The sequence below is a fragment of the Gavia stellata genome, chromosome 11 (assembly GCF_030936135.1).
Source record: "Gavia stellata isolate bGavSte3 chromosome 11, bGavSte3.hap2, whole genome shotgun sequence".
NCBI classification, from domain to species: Eukaryota; Metazoa; Chordata; class Aves; order Gaviiformes; family Gaviidae; genus Gavia; species Gavia stellata.
Genome location: NC_082604.1, coordinates 18737598 through 18758337, shown reverse-complemented (window position 1 = coordinate 18758337; position 20740 = coordinate 18737598). Strand labels below are relative to the sequence as shown.

At 43.5% G+C, this 20740-nt stretch overlaps 1 protein-coding gene across 1 annotated transcript; it reads left to right on the top strand.

Annotated features, from left to right (window-relative positions):
• The first annotated feature begins 1769 nt into the window (after positions 1–1769).
• Positions 1770–20537, top strand: IQCG (IQ motif containing G). Its single transcript, XM_059822709.1, has 9 exons — positions 1770–1910; positions 5404–5636; positions 6787–6915; positions 9047–9128; positions 15886–16047; positions 16718–16792; positions 18419–18550; positions 19776–19877; positions 20391–20537. The coding sequence occupies exons 1-9, from the start codon at positions 1785–1787 to the stop codon at positions 20535–20537; spliced, it is 1188 nt and encodes a 395-aa protein (XP_059678692.1). The 5' UTR covers positions 1770–1784.
• The last annotated feature ends 203 nt before the right edge of the window (positions 20538–20740 follow it).

The window sequence follows — 20740 nt, the reverse complement described above, 5'->3', positions numbered from 1 at the left end:
TTATATCTTCTGAAAATACCAGTCCTGCTACATCCTAGCACTTTGCATTATTCATGGTTCATAACATCGGAGTCATGCCACCCCTGAACCCTCTCTTCCACACTGTGATCCCGACCTCATAGCAGAAATTCTTGTGAAAATCCTTAATGCAAGACTGTGCACCTGGTAGTCTTGCATTCTGAGATATTATTCAGTTAATCGAAGGTAAGGGTCTAGGCCGAAAGGAGCAATATTCTAGTCTCATTGACATCAAAGACTGCCACTCACACACTAGGCTTTCTAGTTATAGTCTTATGCACAAGGAGAGCCGTGTCCTGTTACAAAGGACAGTACATTTCAATGCATTTTGCATTAAACAAGTTACTGCAAAGGACAGGGACATCAAGAAACAAATATATACAAACTAAGTTATTTTTGTTTGTTTTACCTATTATGATACTAATAGACACCTACTAAACCTCCACTGAACAGTGACTCATATTTTCTGCCCAAGTGAAATTAATTTCATGTTCCAATTGTAAATTACTGTATTTTCTTCAACAAAAACAACCAAGAAGGATGAGGACAAATGGTAACAGTTTCAGAGAGGTTATAGTAAGTATGCATTTTTTTAAACAAGTTGCTTATAAAAAATCACTGATTTCCAGTGATCTAGAGCATAACTCCATCTAAACCTCTTTAATTTTAATAGAACGTGGCCATGTCTTACCCTGTTAATCATGCTAACAGGCATTGTCTGATGTATTTCCTTGGCATGCTTACAGATTGGACTGTAATATACTGCAGACCTAGAGTATGTTTATTCAAGGGTTTTACAGATGGCACAAATCCAGTTGTAGGTATAGCAGCCAAATGAAGACTTTGTTAGTGGATGTTGATGCTTCCATTGCCATGACGTTCAGGATCTCAGTCATCTCAGACTCCAGTTGTGCTAGATGTCGTACAAGAAATATCTGTTTTGTGACTATAGGGTTTGGAGGGATTGTCTAATGGCTTACCAAAACATTAAAAATCTCAGAGAATTTCTCCATTGCTATGCAGGTGTTTCCTTATGCATTTTTTTAAATGGCCCAATTTCACTTGGAGTAATAGTGAATTTCCACCATTCCCTAGATGCGCTTTCACAATATTCCATCTGTAAGCAAGGCAAAGAGATGCTTTTCAGAGCAGTTTCACATTTGAAATGCAATTTAAAATAAAACAACACAATGTTAAAGATAGTTTACTTACTCCAAATACGGGTTCTTTTTTAATTTCCAACATCTTAAGGTGGTAACAGTTCCTGCTGAGGGAATTGGGAGCATAAAAATGTTAAGGCTACACAGTAATAATGAGGAATGATTAGAGCATGAAGGTTCACCATCTGAGATTTTATAAGAGGTGTGGATTTTTTTTTTCATTTTAAAATGGCACCTTCATTCTGTTGTTTCTCAAAGAGCAAAGTCCGTCATGAAGCACTGCTTCCCCTTGAACTGAATGGTGAGGACACTTCACTCAGTTCATTCCCTTCTCAGCCTGTCTACCCAATCTATTGTAGGAGAGACCAGGACCTACTTTGTTTTGTGAAAGCTAAACATTCCCACTGTCCCTGCATGCAGCCGTTAGCAGAGCTTGGCTCCTTTTATAAACAGTGTATGAAAGGCTATAAACAAAGCTAGGGAAGTATATAAAAGGCTGCAAATAAGGCTATTCCAGGTCTGCCTTTAGTTACTAACTTAATACTGTCTTTCTCATTGGTATCTTTTGTCTTTGTTTCTCTTAGCAAGAGCACAGAGACTAAAGAAATGGAAAAATTCACTCATCTGGAAGCTCTGCTGTTTACTGCTGTGCTGGAGAATTGTGTTGATCAGCTGTCAATTCTTGGATATATCATGCCGGTTTCATATGAGGGCAAGACAGACATCAGCCATGTATGTGCCTCTATCCTTACTCTTTAAAGATATCTGTCTTGGTTTCCTTCTTGTCTTGGTTTTATGTCTTCTAGCAGCATTTTTTTTTAAATCAGCTCAGATACTTATTCTGCAAAGTGCTCCATGACCCTTGGGTGAAGAAACACAACAGAAGTGCATGGGTGACCAATTTTAATATTTATACTGTAGCATGACTGAGATGCCTTTGTCAAGACTTTGTGCAAAGGACCCTACTGACCCAAGATGAGGTTTCTGAGCTTACCATTTTAAAATCGCAGTGGTTAGATGACAAGCAAAGGATTAGGGAAAAGGGAACAAAACACATCTAGGTTCTTATACAGATACGCAGCTATTTTAAAAATGCAAAAGAATAGGATATTTGAAAGTTCTCAAAACCAGGGTATTTCTGTTCCTCTCTTAAGTCCATGTTAAAGTTCCTTTAGTCCCCACAGACAACGAATTAAGAAAGATTCCACTTCAAAATATATTAGTAACTACCCATTCTCAATGACCATTATTAATTAGTTGATTTCTAATAGCCATCATAGCTAAGAGGGTTTGGGCAGAGATATAAAGAACAGAGAAGAAGCCCTAATGCTCAGGCAGAGGTTTGTTGCTGTGGAGGAAGGCATTGTGATATTTCTGGTAGCTGATAGACATAGGAAACAGGATGGGACCATCCTGAGGGGTAAATGGTTCTAAGTTCTCTTGTCATATATTTTAAGTGACATAGCAGGCTGTTTCCAGTTTAAGCAGGTTTGAAACTCTTTTTTAAGAGGAACTCAAAAAAGGAAAAAGTGTGTGACCAGGATGGAAATAAAACCTGGGGTCCGAGTTTTCAGATCTAATGTTGTTCTCTCTGTCTAATTCACCACTTAAGAATGCAAGAGGAAGGTAAATCAATATGTTGTTTCCTACGTGTTTCCTTTCCATACTACCTTCTTTTCAAAAAATCCATTGCAAAGCAGCAGAAGCTGGTGTTACAGTAAATTTCAGGGCGTGAAGGATGCTTAGACCGTGCAATAGAGGGCACTCCTCCCCTTATGAGAGTCCTGTGAGCCAGCCTCACCTGTTTCCAGAGGATGCTTCTCCCTCACAGAGCTGGGTGGGAAACCTTTTATGTGCCAGCAGCAAAAACACAGAGAAAGAGCCTATCTCTAGGACAGCAGGAGCTGTCAGACATACAGACTCAGGTTGATAGACCTACTAAAGGTACACTTAAATTATAGAGAAAACACCTTAGCTTTTCTCTTCAATCACAGATGCTCATTTTTACCAAGTCACTTCTTAAAACACAATTTTCTCAGAGACTATAAACCGTGCTTGTGTTCTTAAAGATGCCAAAACAAATCAAGAAGGAAACAATTTAGAAACAAGAAAATGGCTTAGGGAAGCTACTTGCTGGCTTTGGTGCTCTGTAATTTGCTACTCCTCCCTGTTACTCAGTTTACATTTGGCTGTTATCATTGTATTTGTAGAAGACATGTATTTGCAAAGTACCCTGGAGCTCTGTCAGTCAAACAAATCAATGACATTTTCAAGGATTGACATCTAAATTTCAGTTAATGACATTTCTGAGAGGTTTAATCACAGTGTTGGCCAGCACCTCATTGATTTTTCCAAATCAGGGACTCTCGTGCATTGCTTCACGCAGTGCATCCCCCAGAGGAAGGCAACCTTTCTATTTGCTGAATTTCAGGCAAAAGACCAGCAAAAGATAAACAGCTAGGAGATTACACAGATGGTAACACATGCAGTTTACAAACTCCTCGCTTTTACGTAGTTATTTGGTAATTATGTGTAAGTCCCTACTGTGTACAGATAATCCAGTTACAGCCTGTCTTGGACTTTCCCAGACATTAAAAAACATCTATCAGAACATTCATAAAATCTACATGATATTAAAGCAGTTTGTTTGCCTAAATTAGTTCTTTCTGAAGTACAGCCATCACCAGCGAACTATTTAAAGTTTTTTTTTTTTTAATTAACTATGTAATTTTCATTGGTCTGTGTATACTTTGCATGCGATTCATTTAATGTAAATATAACTGTCCAAAAATTAAGCATGTAGTCACCTAGACTCCTTCTGTAGTCAGTGGTGAGTCAGGCACTGCCAGAGGCTGATTCATCCCATCTGGAGGTGTCCAAGATACCCAGAACGAAGCAGCCCCTTGCAGTGCCCTGTGCACTGCCCTGTGCACTGCCCTCACGGACTACGGCAGCATCGCAGACTACTAATGGAGCCCTGCTTGACAAGTAACTTCTTGGAAGTACTACTGGCATACACAGTTGCTGCCCTGACCACTTGTTTTTACTTTGCCCTCTGTGCTGTGTTGGCACAACATGTGTGTGGTTGTGGAGGGATCTGGATTGAGAACTGGTGCTGCTAAAAATGAACATTTTTTTTTTGCCTTTTTCCTGGAAAATGTTTAAGCTTGGTGAGCTCTCTAATCCATTTCTCCAAACAGCCAGGGTGGGGAGTAGGCAGCTATGGACTAGGATGGGGCTGGCAGTGACTGTGTTATCTGGCTTCAGCAGTACTGCTATTAAGTGTTCAGCCACAGAGATGCCGGTAGGTGGGCATGAAAATTTTCTCTTTTAATGTCACAGTGTATACACTTGCATTCTTACCCATAGCACATAAAGCAGAGAAATTCCTAGAAGCAACACCTCAGCTGATTTTATAGTGTGCTTTTGCTTTTCTTTTTTAAATAAAATTGTGAACAGCCACAAGATACCTTTCCATGTAGAAGAGAGCTGCTGATATTTTGAATTTCTTCCTTGAATTCATGTTATACTTCCTCTGCTGTCACTCTCTCAAAAAAACAGCTAAGCAGATAGCTGATATCTATCTCTTTTACTTCCACACATCTCAGCTCTTGTTATAACAATAATATTGTAGGGAAAAGTCGTGGTGACAGGCAGTGGGAAATGGCTAAGAGGGAGAGAATGTGGAGGGGAAACAGGCTAACAGTCTTGCAGTACATAAAAGCTGCTGCAAAGAAAGATGGAATGTTTTGTTCTCTGTGCCTATGGAGACTAGGACAAGAAGCCAGGGGCTCAACTGCAGCTGAGGAGAAAAATCTTTCTTATGGTAAAGATTGTTGTGACGTGCTGACACTGGCAGGAGTGTGCGTAGTCTCCATTGCTGGAAGTCATTAAGAACATGTCAAGAATGACACAGTCTGAACCATCATCTCTTGGGGCAGATGAATTCACCCTTTGAGGCCTTTTCTAGTCCTGTCACTTTAGCACTTTTGATCCCATAAACTTTAATAAGCCTACACTGTGTGCTCAAAGCTAACCAAGATAAATGTTTCTGCTCTTCTACTCTTTGCAGAATTTAACATACACACTATCAACTGCTCTTAGTATAGCTTCATTCTAGTTTATTATTAATTTTTCTTCCTCTCACATAATGTTGCAGAGGGTTTATTTCTACTGCCCAATGTGCAAGCAGGTCTCTCTTACTCACTTTTAGGCTGGCATCCAGGAAATGAAAGAAATCATAGAGACCCAGCAGGAGCAGGACATTAACTACCAAGAGCTTACGTCAGGAAGGCCAGGGAGTGGGGAAACAGTTACCTCCATGTCTCTGAAAAGCATTGAACACAAGCAGCAGCTGGGGAAAACTGAAGATCTGAAAAGTACCCATCATCTTTCCAATAGGGCCATGAAACACAGTGCTCTCTCTGTAGAGAATCTCAGAAGAATTCAGGCTGACAGGTGAGTGAATCACAAATATGATGATGGTAGGGGATGGTCAGAGCTGTAAAGTTCTCAGTCTACCTCTTGAAAGCAAAAATACAAGCTTCCCACTCTCCCACTGCTGGTGTACCTCAGTCTTGGTCCGGAAGGAGTACGTCTAAAGAGAGCAGTGGGGTTTAGATTCATAGGCAATTTAGTTCTGGCCTTTGCTTGCCTCTGGATGCCAAGTAATGACAGTCAGTTTATTTTGAATGGAGTTGCAAAATATTACCCAGTTGATAATGGTTGCTTGGATGGAACTGATGCCAGGTACTAGCCAGTGCTGATGTTCTGGTATCTGGAGTCAAGTTCCCCTAGCAGATATATACAGGCAAAGTGGAATCTGAGCATTGTCTCGTGAACCCAGTTATTCTGCAGGGCACAGAGCCTCTATGGCAGCTACAGCCATTCTCCTTTATAGGACAGATTATGTATATAAAGACCAAAGAGTTTCTTTTTTTAAGTAAATTTTATTCCTGCACTTAATCCAGTGCCTTGATTTGCAGAAATACCAGCAGCCTTTGGTTTAAAAGACAGACTGGGGAGCTGAGCTTTCAGTATGCATTTTTCTGTATCCTGGCTTCTGTCCTTTAATGTTGTTTCAACAAAGGGCTTAAAGAAGATCCTAACACAAATGAGAAAAATGCAGCTAAAATATAAATATGATCTGCACCAGCCCATGTATTTGTTACGATCAGCTTAGGGCTGTACTGGCATATTTTGGCACCCAGATATCCCTTCATAGACACACTTGTCTGCATCCCCAGGTCTCACTTTCCAAGATCCACCTATCTGTCATCACTACTGCAGGCCAGCAGCCTTCTTCCTAATGGCAGCACAGTCTGGCACAGCATGGATATGTTTGTGTCTCTTTGCTATTTCCTGAAGTAGCATTCAGGGCAGCATTTTGAAATTATAAACTTCAACCAACTTCTAATACAGAGTTCTCCAGATGTACAAGAAGCAGATATCATGGGAGAAGCACTCCTGGGTTTGATAGGACATAAGAACAGAAATGGTATCTTATACTTCCTTACCTTTTTAGCTGTAAACAATCATGGATAAAGGTACCAGACACTGTAGTACCAGCACCTATAAATTACTGTTGTGTTCCTTTTCTTCCTGGCAGGCAGTATGCAAGTGATGTAATTACAGTCACTATGAAAAAGATGCAGGAATCAGGAACATTTAATAGCCTAACAGAAGCTAATGAGAGAGAGAAAGTAAAAAAGAGCAAGTTTCATGACATCCTCATCAGGTCAGTGTTGTGTTAAGTACTTCCCTGCTTAACTGCTGAAAGCCAAAGCCCATTCCTGCTCAGTACATACTAAAAAGGAAAAAAACCACAACCCAAAATACAGAAAGGATTCCACTTTTTCAATTTGAATTATTCTGTCTGCTTTACAAACTGCTTCTTTCCCCTTCAGAAAGAAATTACTGACGGTTCTGATGCTGATCTGAGCTGAGAATTGCCTGAGCTTTGACCACAGTGGACACCAGTGTCTGCATTAATGCAAATACTGCCCAGTATCAGTTAAAACATAATGTGATGTAGGAGCTCCCTGATCCTTAACTCTTGGCCCCAGTGAAAGCCAGAGCAGCAGAGAATCTATTCAAACCAGGGCCAGCAACATATGGTCTTTAGGTTTTGTGATGCCCAGGAGAATCTGCTGCCCATATGCTAATATGCTCCCTTTTCCCAGTAGCAGCGAGGGACTAGCACAGATGGTGACAGAGGCGGTTGTCTTATTTAAGGCTAATCCACCAGGCACTGCACTATAGATCCTCTTCTGTCCCAAATCTTATAGGGTACAGATTTGTTATCATCTCAACTCAAACTGGTGATTCCTTAGCTCAAACTTCTGTGCACTAGAGGTTTGGAGTTTTTTTAGCATGGGAAGCTCTGATTCAATCCCAAGCCTGACGGAGAAAATAGAAGTCATCAGAGAAGTATTTGACCATTTTAAAGCTACTTTGTTCTGTGTAGCAGCTCAGGCCCATCAGTTAGGGTAGACACCAAAGCTGCTTTAAGTCATGATTTGTCATGAGTCTGGAACAGCTCTGGTAGTGGCTCAGGGCTCTGCATCTGGGACAAGTCCCCAGCTTCCAGTGAAAGGTGTGATTTCAAGCATGAAACTCAACTCTTCCACTGTCTAAAACAAAGGGGTTTATTGTTTATCCATGGAAGGGACAGAAAGCAAAAATGAAAGCAGCAATTGCTTGTGGGATAACTATCCAATACTGGAAGGTGGAAAGGAGCAGACAAATTATAATCGGAAAGGACATAATCCTTCTTATTCCATTCTGTCAATCATATCTAGCCACTATGTTGTCTGTTTTACTATTCATTCTTTTGATGGAATAAACTTGATCTGTCTTTCAGTATAAATATATACTGGTCTGGTTTTGTGTCAATATACTAGTCTGAAAGCAGTCTGCAGTAAGAATGGAAGTCCTTATCAGGAGCTTTTGTTCATCAGTCACCCAGCGGAAAATGAAATGCGTGTTTGATTGTAAGGTTGGGATAGGGTATGAAGTCGATTGTAAGGTTGGGATAGGGTATGAAGTCGCAGGTACTGACTGTAGTATTTACTGGCTTTAAATCAAATCATAAGCATAAAAACTTAGAAAAGTACTCTGAATGAAACAAGATAATAAGACCTAGAACATTACTGCATCTGTTTTAGATAGGTAAACACCTCTCTAGCTTTTGGCCTTCACTCATATCCCTTCATGGATCTCAGAACCTGAGGCAGTGTTTCTTTGAAAGATTTTAAGTCTGATAATGAAAAAAACATTCTCCATACATATAATGAAACTTACACAGTTTTGCACTGTCTGCTGATTAGGCATGCTTCTGCACAGAATCAGGGAGAGTTTTGCCTGAAATGCAGAAACTGTGACTCAATGATAGGCATCTTCCCTATCTGCTATAGGAATCGCATTATCCTCAAGTCCACTCCAGGCTTTAAACAAGAGCGTCACCTGGTTTTTGGCTCATTCTCCCTTTCATTCCCATCCTCCTTGCTCAGTCTGTGCACCTCTTCTTTCAGCATTTACTTACCAAGTCACTAGCTTTGGTGAGAAGTCTCTGTTTCTCACTTACAGATGTGCTGCCTCCCCAAGGCTCAGAGTGAAGAGATGAATGCCTTTTTTGCTACTCAGCCACGGGAAGCAGCTTGTCTTCTGCTAGTCTGAAGAAGCAGGCCAAGCTTTTGTATGCACTTCTTTTAGTTCAGCTGTTAGAAACTCATTGAGTGAGCAGGGTAAGTGGGGCAGTGTTCAGCTAGGTGCTACAACGTGTCAGGAGACAGGAAGTTCCCCTTTAGGTAAACAGCTCTTGTCTTTTTTGATGTATTCAAGTGATTGTATTTTCCATTTTTCTTCAGGGAGGAGGAAGGAAAGAAGGAGATAAAGTCACTCGAGAAACAGCTGCAAGATGTCAAGAAACAAACTGAAATAGAACTTCAGGTGAGATCATTTAGCACTGGGCGTCACGCCAGGGGGGAAGCCTGTTAGCAAGCTTGCCTCTGCTGCCCAGGAACTAGCACTGAGATGAGAGGATGTGTGGTGTATATAATGATCCATCATTTAGCAATATAGAAGCAGAATAATTGCAGTAAAGATTTGTATTCTGAATAAGCCTGCTAATGACTTTAAGTGCAGTGTCCAATGGTTTTCAAATGGGAGCTCAAAATGCTCATAATCATGAAAGACCATGATCAAATTAGAATACCTCAAAAATACTGCTGGGAGTGGCAAAGCACGGACATCTGCAATCAGTAAGTGAGAGGTTATCTGCAGATAGCAGTATCTAAGGTTCTGTCATACTTAACTCATGCAGATGTGACACCTGGCACAGAAGAAAGTGTGATGATGAGAGAGTGAGAAAGACAGACACCTGGCATAGGGGCATGTCATTTTTCTACCTACACAGTTGTCTGGGGAAAATGTCATTATTTTAATCTATTTTTCTAGGCTTCCAGATATTAGAAAAATCCCAAACATGGGAGTCCTACCCAACGGCAGATCAATGTTATTGCACATACACTGTCCACTTGATCTTTCTGGAAAGCTTCAGCCCTTCTGTCTGCAGCATGCAAATGGTGTGTGCATGCACAGTAAATCTAGGGCAGTCTGGAAATGTCAGACTTGCTACACAAGTGCAGATGAATTGAATAGCATATCACCGGTCACTTTGATGCTCACCAGACAGCTCAGACTTGATGCTCATGCGTGCTTTAGAGCAAAAGCACATGCAGTTCTGTGCAGAAACATGGAAATGTAGCCTAGCCCTGCTGAGTCAGGAAAGACTGTGTGATAGAAAACAAGCAAAAGGCAGGCAGGTTCAGAGCTATACAAGGACTGGAAGAAGGAACAAGAATCTGACACTTGGTTCAGTACTGAGCAAGAGGATAGCAAGGGCATCTGAGGAAAGAATCAGTATTACTGAATTTTGTCTTTGGACAAAAGTGTGGAGAATAATCAAGCCAGGGTATAGTTGGCTACAGAGAGGAATTTTAAGCCACTGACATGCTGGTGAAGTACAGTTTATAGAATATGAAGGTTTTGTGTTGGCAGCCTGGATGCACGTGCAGTGGAAAGTAAATACAGCATGGTTGTAAGAACATGAAGGATCTACTGGTGCTGGTAGCAGGAATGCACAAGATGGGAAAATTCTTTTAGGTCAGTACTCACCTACTGGTGGAGATCCTGGAAATGCATAACGTACACTGGGAAGTGTAGCAAGATGAAAGTAACTCTGGAAAAAAACTGTGGGCATAACAGAGAGGAGAAAGAAGAGGAGTCACTGAAGGAAATGGAAATTTAGCAAGTTAGGAGACAAACCAAAAAGAACAGTTGTGGAAACTAAAAGAGAAATGAAGGATGAACTTTTTTTCCCTATGGATTTGAACAGAACATCTAAAGGATGTAGAGGTCAGAGCCAGGACTGAAAAGGGGAGCTGTATACCTCAATATATACTTAATTACTGCCACTGGAAATGGTATGGGAGCCTATTTCCAGGCCCTGTGGGATAACCCAAAAGTCTCTTGACATCTGTGTGGCAGTTAAATGAAATAAACTGGATAGTTTGTCAGGCTCAGAGACTGTATGTTGTCCGTTTGCTTCTGCACATTGTCCCTTCTCAGTCAGATTCTGATGGCTCCTGGTAAGCTCCTGTTCTCCCACTCCCCAAGCTAGTGAATATGCTTTATTAGCCTGCTCAGCTCATTTTCCTTTCTAATGGAACACAAATCAAATGCTAAATGTTCTTACTTATTTTGTTTTGTGTAGTGCTCCTCAAACCTCAGTGTCTGTGCACACAGTATACATATCTGGTTCTGGTTTAATGCCTTCCCAGGGACTGGTGTATAGGGGGCTGTAATCATCCTGCCTGGCACTAGCAGCAATGTCTTGGCACTGTACAGTCAGGCTGGGCACTTCTCTGTGTCCTGCCCTGCACCTCTCCTACCTCTTGCAGTCCTAGGAAGATGCGCAGCTCCCGTGCTGAGGGGGTGTTCTTCTCCATGTTCTTTCAGTACCTTCCGCTAATTTGGTTCTTGCTTTTTGCCTCATCAAGTGGGATCTGCAGTCACCTGGGACTTTGTTTTTATAGTTCCAGCTTAAAAGTCCTTTTCTGGGCTTCCTTATAGTTTCAGCTTTGATAACAAATCAAAGACAAGACTACTTTCAAGTACTGCTTTCCTTCTGTGCCAAAAATAATGGTGTCTCACTGTGTCTCCCAAGGGAGAATAATTTCTTTTTTCTTCATATGGGATTTTCCCGTAGGCAGTTTTACAGACACTTGCATGATTTGTCACCTTGCCAACTAATTAAAAACAAAAATACAGCTTGCTGATTTTGGAGTACTTTGAACAATAATAATGCACAGACCCGTAGACAGAAGCCTACATGATTGTCTCCAGTCTAGTGGATGAGAAAACAAAAGTGAGCAAATCTAATAATGGAACCAGAAAAGTCTTTACTTCACACATGTTGCCTGTATGTTTGTATTTTCAGCCTTGCTAGCTCTTAATGAGATGCTAATTAATGCTGTATTAGCCTGCTCAGCTCATTTACCTTTCTAATGGAACACAGATCAAATGCTAAATGTTCTTATTTATTTTGTTTTCTTTCCTCCTGGAAAGCACTGATGTCTCTAAAGGAGCAGAAATGATCAGCCTGGTTTTGCTCTTACCCCTCCGTGCAGGACTATCACCGATAGCTCTGGTTTGGCTGCAGGAGTTCTGTTTGCTGCTGCAGTGTTCACTTTCTAGCTTGTGTAAAAATAGTTACTTTCCAGGATGAGTGATGGCAGTCTGCACAGACTTTGAAAGAAGTTAATATTGTAAACTTTTTATGTCCTGTAGGTTTTGTGGTATACTTATGCCATACCTATGTGCAAGTCATGGTATAATTTTATATCAAGCAGTAATATTGCAGGCTACCTACCAGACAGAAAACCAAGACGTTGCACCACAGTACCAGTGAAAACAGGTCCGTAACTTTTATTCTGTGTGGGCTCTCATAACACACCCAGCTCCACTGTATCAGCGTGCCACTTGGTAGTGCTTTTAGTAGTGCAACTAAAATCCATCATGTTTCTTCCCTTATCCTCTGCCAGGAGGACAAATGCATCAATGAAGTGTTCTAGGGGAAATTTTTAAACATATATACACACCCACTGGTGCATGTTTCTACTGGAGAAATGCACCAGAACATTATAGTAGAAGGCACAAAGTTGTGATGGTCCTGAGCTCCTGGGTGACTTCATTCCACTGCTGGCAGAGCCCCAGCGTAGCTCAGCAAGACCCGGAGCTGGTGCACTAGATCCAAACCTGGCTCCAAAGGGACAGGACTTTCAACAAAAGTGCTGCTGCCAAGAGGTCTGCTCCCCCTGCCAGCAAACTGCATCCTCACACAGCTCACTCCCACAGGTGGGATTGGAGGTGAGGTAGCGGAGGGCTGCAGAAGCTGTTACGTTGAAGCCGGGTGACCTTCCATGCCTGCTGTTCTTTCGGCTGAGGCATTTTTTGGGGGTGTTCTGGCAGCTGGGACAGAGATGTAGGCTATGTAGCCTTGTTGAAGTGTCTGTAGGGCTGCACGTTGCCATTTCAGGGGAAGCAAGTCCAGGCTGCAGCAGGTGTGTAGATCTAAGCATATCTTCAGGCTTTGCAAGCTGAGATAGTGCAGCTGCCAGTGGAGAGACTTGAGCTCATACACAGTCGGTGTGGAAGCACGGAGGCAGGCAGCAGGGCTCTCTGCCGGCATGCTCGCTGCCCGCGTGTAGCACAGCACCCGTTCCCCTGCCCCCTCCAAGTGCCTGCCAAATGGTGGGCGCTGGCTGTGCTGTTGGTAGCAGGGGCTTTATCTGACTGCTGGAGGAATTCCTTAGACTGTTTACTCCCGTTTGCTATTTTTGTAACCAGCTGTATTTTAAGGGAGTATAAATACTAATTGCTGTGAAAGAGCTGAGAGATCTAGGTGGCACTTGCAAGAGGGATAAATCAAAGTAAAGGAAAGCACGCATACCCTCTCCAGCTAAATGCAGTTGGTTTTGCAGCCAAACAGCATCTGTGGGACAGACTCCTATGGCATTGGATAACAGCAGCAGACAGGCCTCTGAGCTGATGTCTGCGAGCTGAAAGATCAGAGAAAATCAGCTTGTTTACCTGCTTGTGAAGCAGACTGGCTCTTGACAACTATTTCCTGGGTTTTGATCTTGGTCTCTGCCAGTTTTGTGATAGTCTTGGACACATGAGGTACGATTTTGCATCTTTGGCTTGGCAGATTCAACGCTGAAGTCATCCCAAATAAGCAGCCCAGAGGTTTACTGCATTAACTATGAAAGCGCGCCATGTCCTGGCTGGGACCTTTGCTATGATAAACCAGAATGAATAAATATTAACTAATTTTCCCAGTGCATGTCCCTGAAGTTCAGGGAACAGCATACTCTACAGATGGTGCTCACAGCTTGTGGGCATTTACTACCTCCAGGCTAATACCAAATGTGCCCCAATTCTGCAGCGCCGGGTCCATCAGCTGGGCTGCAGTAGCTGCCCACGCGCCTGCAGAGGACTTTCCCTCGCCAAGCAAATGCATTGCTATAAACCACCAGTGGCGTTTTGCATTTCACTTCCCGTCTGCTTTGGATTGTGTAACCAAGCCCCCAGACTCCCCACCTCTAACGAATATGTTTTACAACACCACAGACTAAATCCAAACCACAAACATGCCATACAACAAAGAAAACAAACAAAGCAGATGGGCCCCCATCCTGGCTGAGGCCTAGGACGCTGGAATCAAAAGCACTTTTTCATCTGCTTTACTACAATATGACATGAAAAAGAAAATAACCTGGTGAAGTGTTCATACTCTGCCCCAGCTCTCTAATACCTGAGTACTTTGTAACCTAGGCTGAACCCTTCTTTTCTCACCTCTTTGCAGATAGCTGTAACGCACTGACATCAGCAGCGCTTGGCTTTGCTGACCCTCCGCGCCACAAAAAAAATCAGTGTTTCTCATTAGCATCTCCCCAGTTGCTTTGCCAGCCCCTCAGTTTAGACATGATTCCACCGTGACGCAGGAAGACAATCTCAAAATGAAGTGGTACGGTCACCTCCCATGTCTGCTGACCAGGAACACAACCCCTCCCAATGCCCACCAAAATTTCACACCAGGGAAAATAAAGAGCATTACCAGTAACCTTAACAGGGCACAAATAGGTTGTGTCTGTAGCTGTCTGCAGTCATATGATGATATGGCCATAAAATAGTATCTGATGTTGGAAACCTTCAAAAAAATGCGAACGCATGACTTGTAAACCCACAAACCAGCATTAGCCAAGGCCCCTAATTGTCCTGAGCCTTATAAATATACTTTACTCTTCCTAACTATGTCCGACAAGGGGCGCAGAGGGAAGGATTTTCCTTTTAACTGTTCCAAACTCTTCTTACAAGGAAAGCTTTTCCAAATGAGTCATGCTGCATAGGCTTTTAAACACAGCATTATTGAGCTGGCTTCTTCCTGTGGCATTTTTCCATGTTTACACAGCAAAGGAATGCGAGGGTGCTTAAGAGACAAGATATGCGGGCTTCAAAACATTTAAATGCCAGCACTTTGGTATTTCATCTTCAGCTGCAAGGTTGGGCTGATGAATGTCAAACTCATCATAGCATGGCAGGAAAGCAAAGAGAAAGGCTGTAAGGGAGCAATCGGGTGCCAAACCAGAGGCATTAAGATTGATCTTGCATAATTGCACAGGAGACTTTGATGACCTTTTTAACTCTTAATAAAAAAAGTCTAGAATTTTTCATTTTACAGGCGGTTCTTCCAAGCTCCAACCCCAAATTAATTAACTTTTATCTGTTACTGAAATTCATTAAAAAGGCATGAACAAAACAATCCCAAATCACGCAAATGCACTTTGCTTTCTGAGCATACTCCAAAAGCTGGACAAATGGGGCATGTTGGCTCAGGATTCTTGCCCATGGGGGAGCTCCCAGGGACAGAATTCCCCCAGGAAAGCTCAGCTCCATTGCAAAACAAGGCATGGGGAGAGGCTGGGACCTCATAGCCAGCCTTTCCTTGGCACTTCTATCCTTGCCCTGCGTGTATGCTTTTATAACAAAGTAGGTACCATCTGCCTGGTAAGATTTCAAGAAAGAACTGTTTAAACACATGACCGAGACAAGATTAGATTTTCACTTGTCCCTAAGGTTGTGTTTATACAGTTGCTGCATAACTAGAAAAAAATTAATCCAAGGAATAGAGTATACTTTAGAAAATCAAACTTTGGCTTACGTGGGGCTGAGGCATTATCCTCCTCTTCAGATGCTCCCTCACTGAGATGGCCTAATCCAAGAGGTTAGTAAAGCCTAACTTTAAGCAGTTGAAATTATTTGGCTTCTTTCATGTTTATAATAAGCATGCCTGAATCCATTCCTGGACCAGAGACCAGAAGGCTGGCTTCTTGTCCCACTCTGTTTATCACTCCACCCTCTCCAGAGGTAATCACTCCTTGCTGATGGGTTTATTGCCTTCTGTATGGGTTACAAATCAAACTGCCCTTTGAAGTAGAGGTTGAAATAGAGCAACATTCAGGGAAAGTGTGAAGCCTATAGCCTTGTCTCTTACGAGTTTAGCAGGGAGTGGAGAGATTAAGAAACAGTTAGCTCACCTCAGTCTCCAGGCTTGCTTTTGTGCTGCTTCTGTCTCCTCCACTAGAACCGAGATAATATGATTGTCTACCTCAAAGACGAGCTGGAAGAGATGAAGGCCAAAACGAACATGGAGAGCTGCTACATGAAGAAAAGCACAGACCTCCAGGTCCACCAAACCCAGAAGAAGTGCAGCAATGCAGAGAATGTCCTGGACAAGGAAATTCAGGTAAACCCTTCCCCATGGCCCCTACTGGAAGGCGTCTCTAGCTAGTAAGGAAAGAGTTCTCTCTCTTTCCCCGATGCCCTTTCTGTTCTCCATCACAGTCACCAACACAACTGTTTGAACTGAATCGGGAAACTTATCCAGGTTAGAAATCTTTATCTCTTCCATTGCTTCTTTGTGTGGTCCTGCAAACAGCAACAGCATGAATGGCATGGCTGCAGGAGACAGTGGATGGAGGCAGGGACTGCATAAACTAATACCATTGTCAGAGAAACAGACCCATAACTATGTCCAAAGGGTGTAGTTACAAGGCTATTTAGCAACATAAGCAGCCCAAGCTCCCAGCATTGCCCACAGCACATTATGCTGATCAAGCTGTTCGTGTGGCCATAGGTGAACTGGACTAGAAAACTGTTCTGGGTTTGCAAGCTTTTTTTTTTTTTTTTTTTGACTGATCAAGGTCTGATGTAGTTGTCCCTTTCTCATGGATGGTCAAGGGGCAAGGACTGCCTTGGTTATTTTTTCACTGGGAAAAATGTGTGTGGACTACACAGAGAGCTCCTGCATGCTTGCTCACCATCTCGGCTTTCACCAGCTCAGCTTTCAGCAGCACATGCGTGCACACATGTGCACTAACATTGTCTCTCATGTTTTCTGTCTGTGCTGATCACAGATGTTGCGGAGCAAAACTGACGAGGAGATTCGAGTCCACATGGAGATTGAAAATTTCCTCAGGCGACACCATAAGGTATGTGTGACTTTCTGCTAATGCTTAAAATAGCAACTGATGAGCATTATATCATCAGTTAGTGCCTAAAGAAAACCAGTTATTGCTCCATCAAATTTACCAGGTTCGCGACTGCTCCTGTTTGAATGACTACTTACCCTCAAGTCTTAATTAACCCAGCTCTCCCAGACTTGGGATTTGCTACATTTGGATACATTTCCTTAAAATTAGAGTTCATGTAACGATTGGCATTGTTTATTCAGGTGTTATGGATTGTTCCTCCCTCAGATAGTTGTATTCAGCTAATTGGGATTTTGTTTAGACCTTCCTTGGCAGTAGCTGGGGCTCCCAGTGACTTAGTGAGGAGCGCTACTGTGCAAAGCGAGGGCAACAGTTTCACAGACCCGAGTGTTGCACAGAGGGGCACTAAGAAGGAAATGACACAAACTGCCAGCCCAGTTTTGCCTTGTCTTAATCTGAGGAAGAATCAGGGTTGGGTAATTGCTAACTCATAATTATTGTACCCATTTTCAGCATCAACCAACCATGAATGTCCTTGTCCTGTTGATCCAGAGGTTCAGAGCTTTCCTATCATCAACAGCAGTGCCCATAACAGTGAATAACACTGGAAAGCATCTCATAAACCATATGACTGGAAGAAAACCTGTACTACTGCAGGGTACCTAACATCACTGCCAGTATGAAATTTAACAGAAGATAATAAATTTTAAAAAATGTAATTTGAGTGTAAAAAAGGGCGGTATCTTGAGAGCAATTAAATAGCATCCTCCATATCCCATTAGTCTGATCAATGCTTCATAGTGAGAGGACTTTCCATGTACAAGCTGCAGCCTATTTGACTTGTACCAGAAGGTGAAGTGCAAGCCTCTCTGTACTCAGGCAGCAGCTGGTGGCTTTATAGGGGCCCACAGAGAAGAGAATGACCATGCCCTCCATCTCCCTTGTGTGTCCAGCTGTGATGCCGTAATGTGATTGATGCCTTTCCTCAGATTATTTTTCCATGCAAGCAGTCATGTTTGTTGCTATGGAGAAGTTATTTGTGAATGGGAGGAAGTCATCTGGGTGACTGTTTCAGCAACACCTGCCCTCCTATTTATGAGTGAGACAAAGCCAAGTTCACAACCTGAAATAGCGTGAAGTGCTGTCCCCTGGGACCTTATTCCTGGTGCGCTGAGATTAATCCAGAAAGCGGGCTGGGAGTCAGGCAGAGGATAAAAGCTTTCTCACTGTCAAATTCTGTTTTTAACCGCCCCTCCTTCTGTATACACACTAAGAATGGCTTCTGGTTGTCATTTACTTCACCAGGATTGACTGTCCACAAAACTAACCCCCAGTGCTTCTCTGTTTTTCATGCACCTCTGAAAGAGCAACCCCGTCTCTCTTCATCCCCAGTCCAGTGCTGTGGCTTCTGTGGTGAACCCCCAGAGAGGGGCCTGCAAGCCACCAGTTACTTATTACTAGTCCTAGGTGTTTGATCCTTTCAAGACTTAGACGAGAAGGAAACACTGACCATGCAAAATTTATGGGACTCTTACCACCTTCCAGAAAGCGGGCCAGAATACAGTAGCAAACCTTTCCCTTGTATACTGTTTGCAACATGCTAAGCACCCCTCTATCCCCATGCAGATGATGGAAGAGAAGCTGGAATACTGGGTGGACAAGTATGAAAATGACACAGACGCTAAAGACGAAGAACTGGATGCCCTAAAAGTATTAAAGGCAAACAACTTGGAAACGCTGCAGAGACTGGCCAAGGAGGTAAGATGTCAGCAGCATCTCAGTGCTCAGCCATGCAAACTTGCATCCTGGCTTTTTCCTACTCTCGTGCAGATAAGGAGCCAGGACCATGGAAAAGAAAATCAGTAATCTTGAGGTGTAGGGTGTGATTATAAACACTGGTCCAGGGAAGGCAGGGACTGAGTAGTCATCTTCTATTTGCCACCTGTGACATCAAGGAGGGATGACGATGTTTCCCCCACAGCTATTTTCAAATACCAGAGAGCTATGGACAGCCTTTTTGAAGGGCAAAGACACTGTCCCATCCCATCAGTATGCCTCACCTTAGTTTATTGCCTTAGTCTGAACAAATCTGCTCCTTCTAGCAACATCGGGGTAAGACAGGCTGAGACTGGAAAAGGCAGCTCCAACCCTTCCGGCAGATGCACATTCACAGCTGCGCAGTGCCGTTATAAGAGAACTGATTCCAGTTAAAACCATTCCTGCCTTACATTGGTTTCTTGGTTAACTGCCGGGCTCTGATCACAGCTATGCAGGCACAGCAGAGCAGACAACACAGGGCAGAGAGAAATGTCTAGAAAAAGGGGTGTTTTAAAGCCAGAAGGAATTAACTTGTAATCATTCCTTACTGTCACTGGATCTGAGATGATGGGGCTGAGTTAGATGTTTCCCTGCCTTGTGGGCTCATTTTTCACTCTGTACACTGTCATCTCAGTGTCCCAAGTGTGTTTGTACATCATCTGCTGCCTAGCCTGGGGGAGCACGGGTCCTTCCCACCACCATCTGTTGCCTGAGACGCCATCAGACAGCCATTTTACAGCACAGGATCAGAGGGTTAATTACACCCAGGCCGTGAGAGGTTTCACTTTGGCAGCAGCTCTCGGTGCCTTAGGACTGACAGTGGTAATGAGCAACATTTGCCATCTGGATTCAGGAAAGATCAAATAAAGGAGGTGGGGGAGGAAGGTCCATGCTTACACATTACCCTTGGGCTGCCAGGGAGCTCCCTGGTGCACAGGGTGAGGACCCACACCACGACCCCCGGGCCAGAGCAGCCCTGGCTGGGCTGTGAAAAGCGTGTAGCAAGGATGAGACCAGTAGGCAGCCAGAGAAGGCTCCTTGCCCCAGGGTCCAGGTGAGCCCTGCCCTGCCAAGCTGCTGGGCAGAGCAAGCCTGGAAGGTTGGCCCTGCAGTTTAGGGGATGTGTTTGTCATGTGGCTGTTGCCACCCCCTTGCTATCTTGCAGTGCCAGACATTTGAGGAAACCATCATCAGTGACCGGGCGGAAAAGGAGGCTAAAAGAAGACAACTAGAGCAGGATGCCCTGGAGCTGAAGAGCATCATGAAGGTAAAGGGGAGCAAAGCTGAGGCAGTGCTGCTCCATCAGCAATTGGGAGTTAATAATTCACACCACAGCCTTTGTTCAGGCAGAAAATGGCCCAAGAAAGTTGGCTGGTGTGGGGTGGCACAAGCAGAGGACAGACAAAGCCTGTCCCTTTCTGCTGGGGCAGACACAAAGCCAGTAGCTAGCTACAGGTTTGAGAAGAGAGCGAAAAGGTAGAAGCCAGTCTCCTCGAATGACTGGGGCCATGCTCATCACACCAGCCCCACTGCATGTGTGATACAGGGAAGGTCATGGGGCAGTTCCCCTTCTTGTCCCCTTGCCACCAGCAACAGATGCCCTCAGCCCAGATGTGGATATCTTCAGCGTAACAGCACAGGCCCAACTGCTGCTGTGTGGGCCAGGGGTTCCCTCCTGCAGCTTGGGAATGCAGAGAAACTCTCTGACCACTGAGCTGTACCAGGTACCCCAGCACATGATTACCCCTAAGACCTCTCTCTTTCTCTCTCTTGCTTCCAGCTGCAGGCCTGGTGGAGAGGTACAATGGTCCGCAGAAACCTTGGCCCCTACCAGGCCCTCAGGAAGATTCGGGAGAAACAGCTATCAAAACAGAAAGAAAAAGGGAAAAAGGAAAAATCTGGAGCAAAGAAAAAGACGCGTAAGTAAAGAAAGTGGCCACAGACGTGCTCCCAGGGCTGCTGCTGGGCAAGGCACGGTGGTTTGTCTGTCTGACAGGACAAAATAAACTATGTAACAGAGCTTGGGCTATTCTAGAAAACACAGTTCATGACAGACACAGTTAAGGTGAAGCTGCAGTAACTCTTAAGATCTTGAAACTGCTCTTGTACAGCAGAGACAGTTTCTCCAGC

What these genes read in the sequence shown, in the direction of transcription:
- IQCG (XM_059822709.1), top strand. Translation starts at nt 1,785, where the DNA reads ATGGAAAAATTCACTCATCTGGAAGCTCTGCTGTTTACTGCTGTGCTG. An exon ending in TCCTGGACAAGGAAATTCAG is followed by an intron (nt 16,048 to 16,717) that starts GTAAACCCTTCC and finishes TGCTGATCACAG; the next exon opens with ATGTTGCGGAGCAAAACTGA. An exon ending in AGCTGAAGAGCATCATGAAG is followed by an intron (nt 19,878 to 20,390) that starts GTAAAGGGGAGC and finishes TCTTGCTTCCAG; the next exon opens with CTGCAGGCCTGGTGGAGAGG.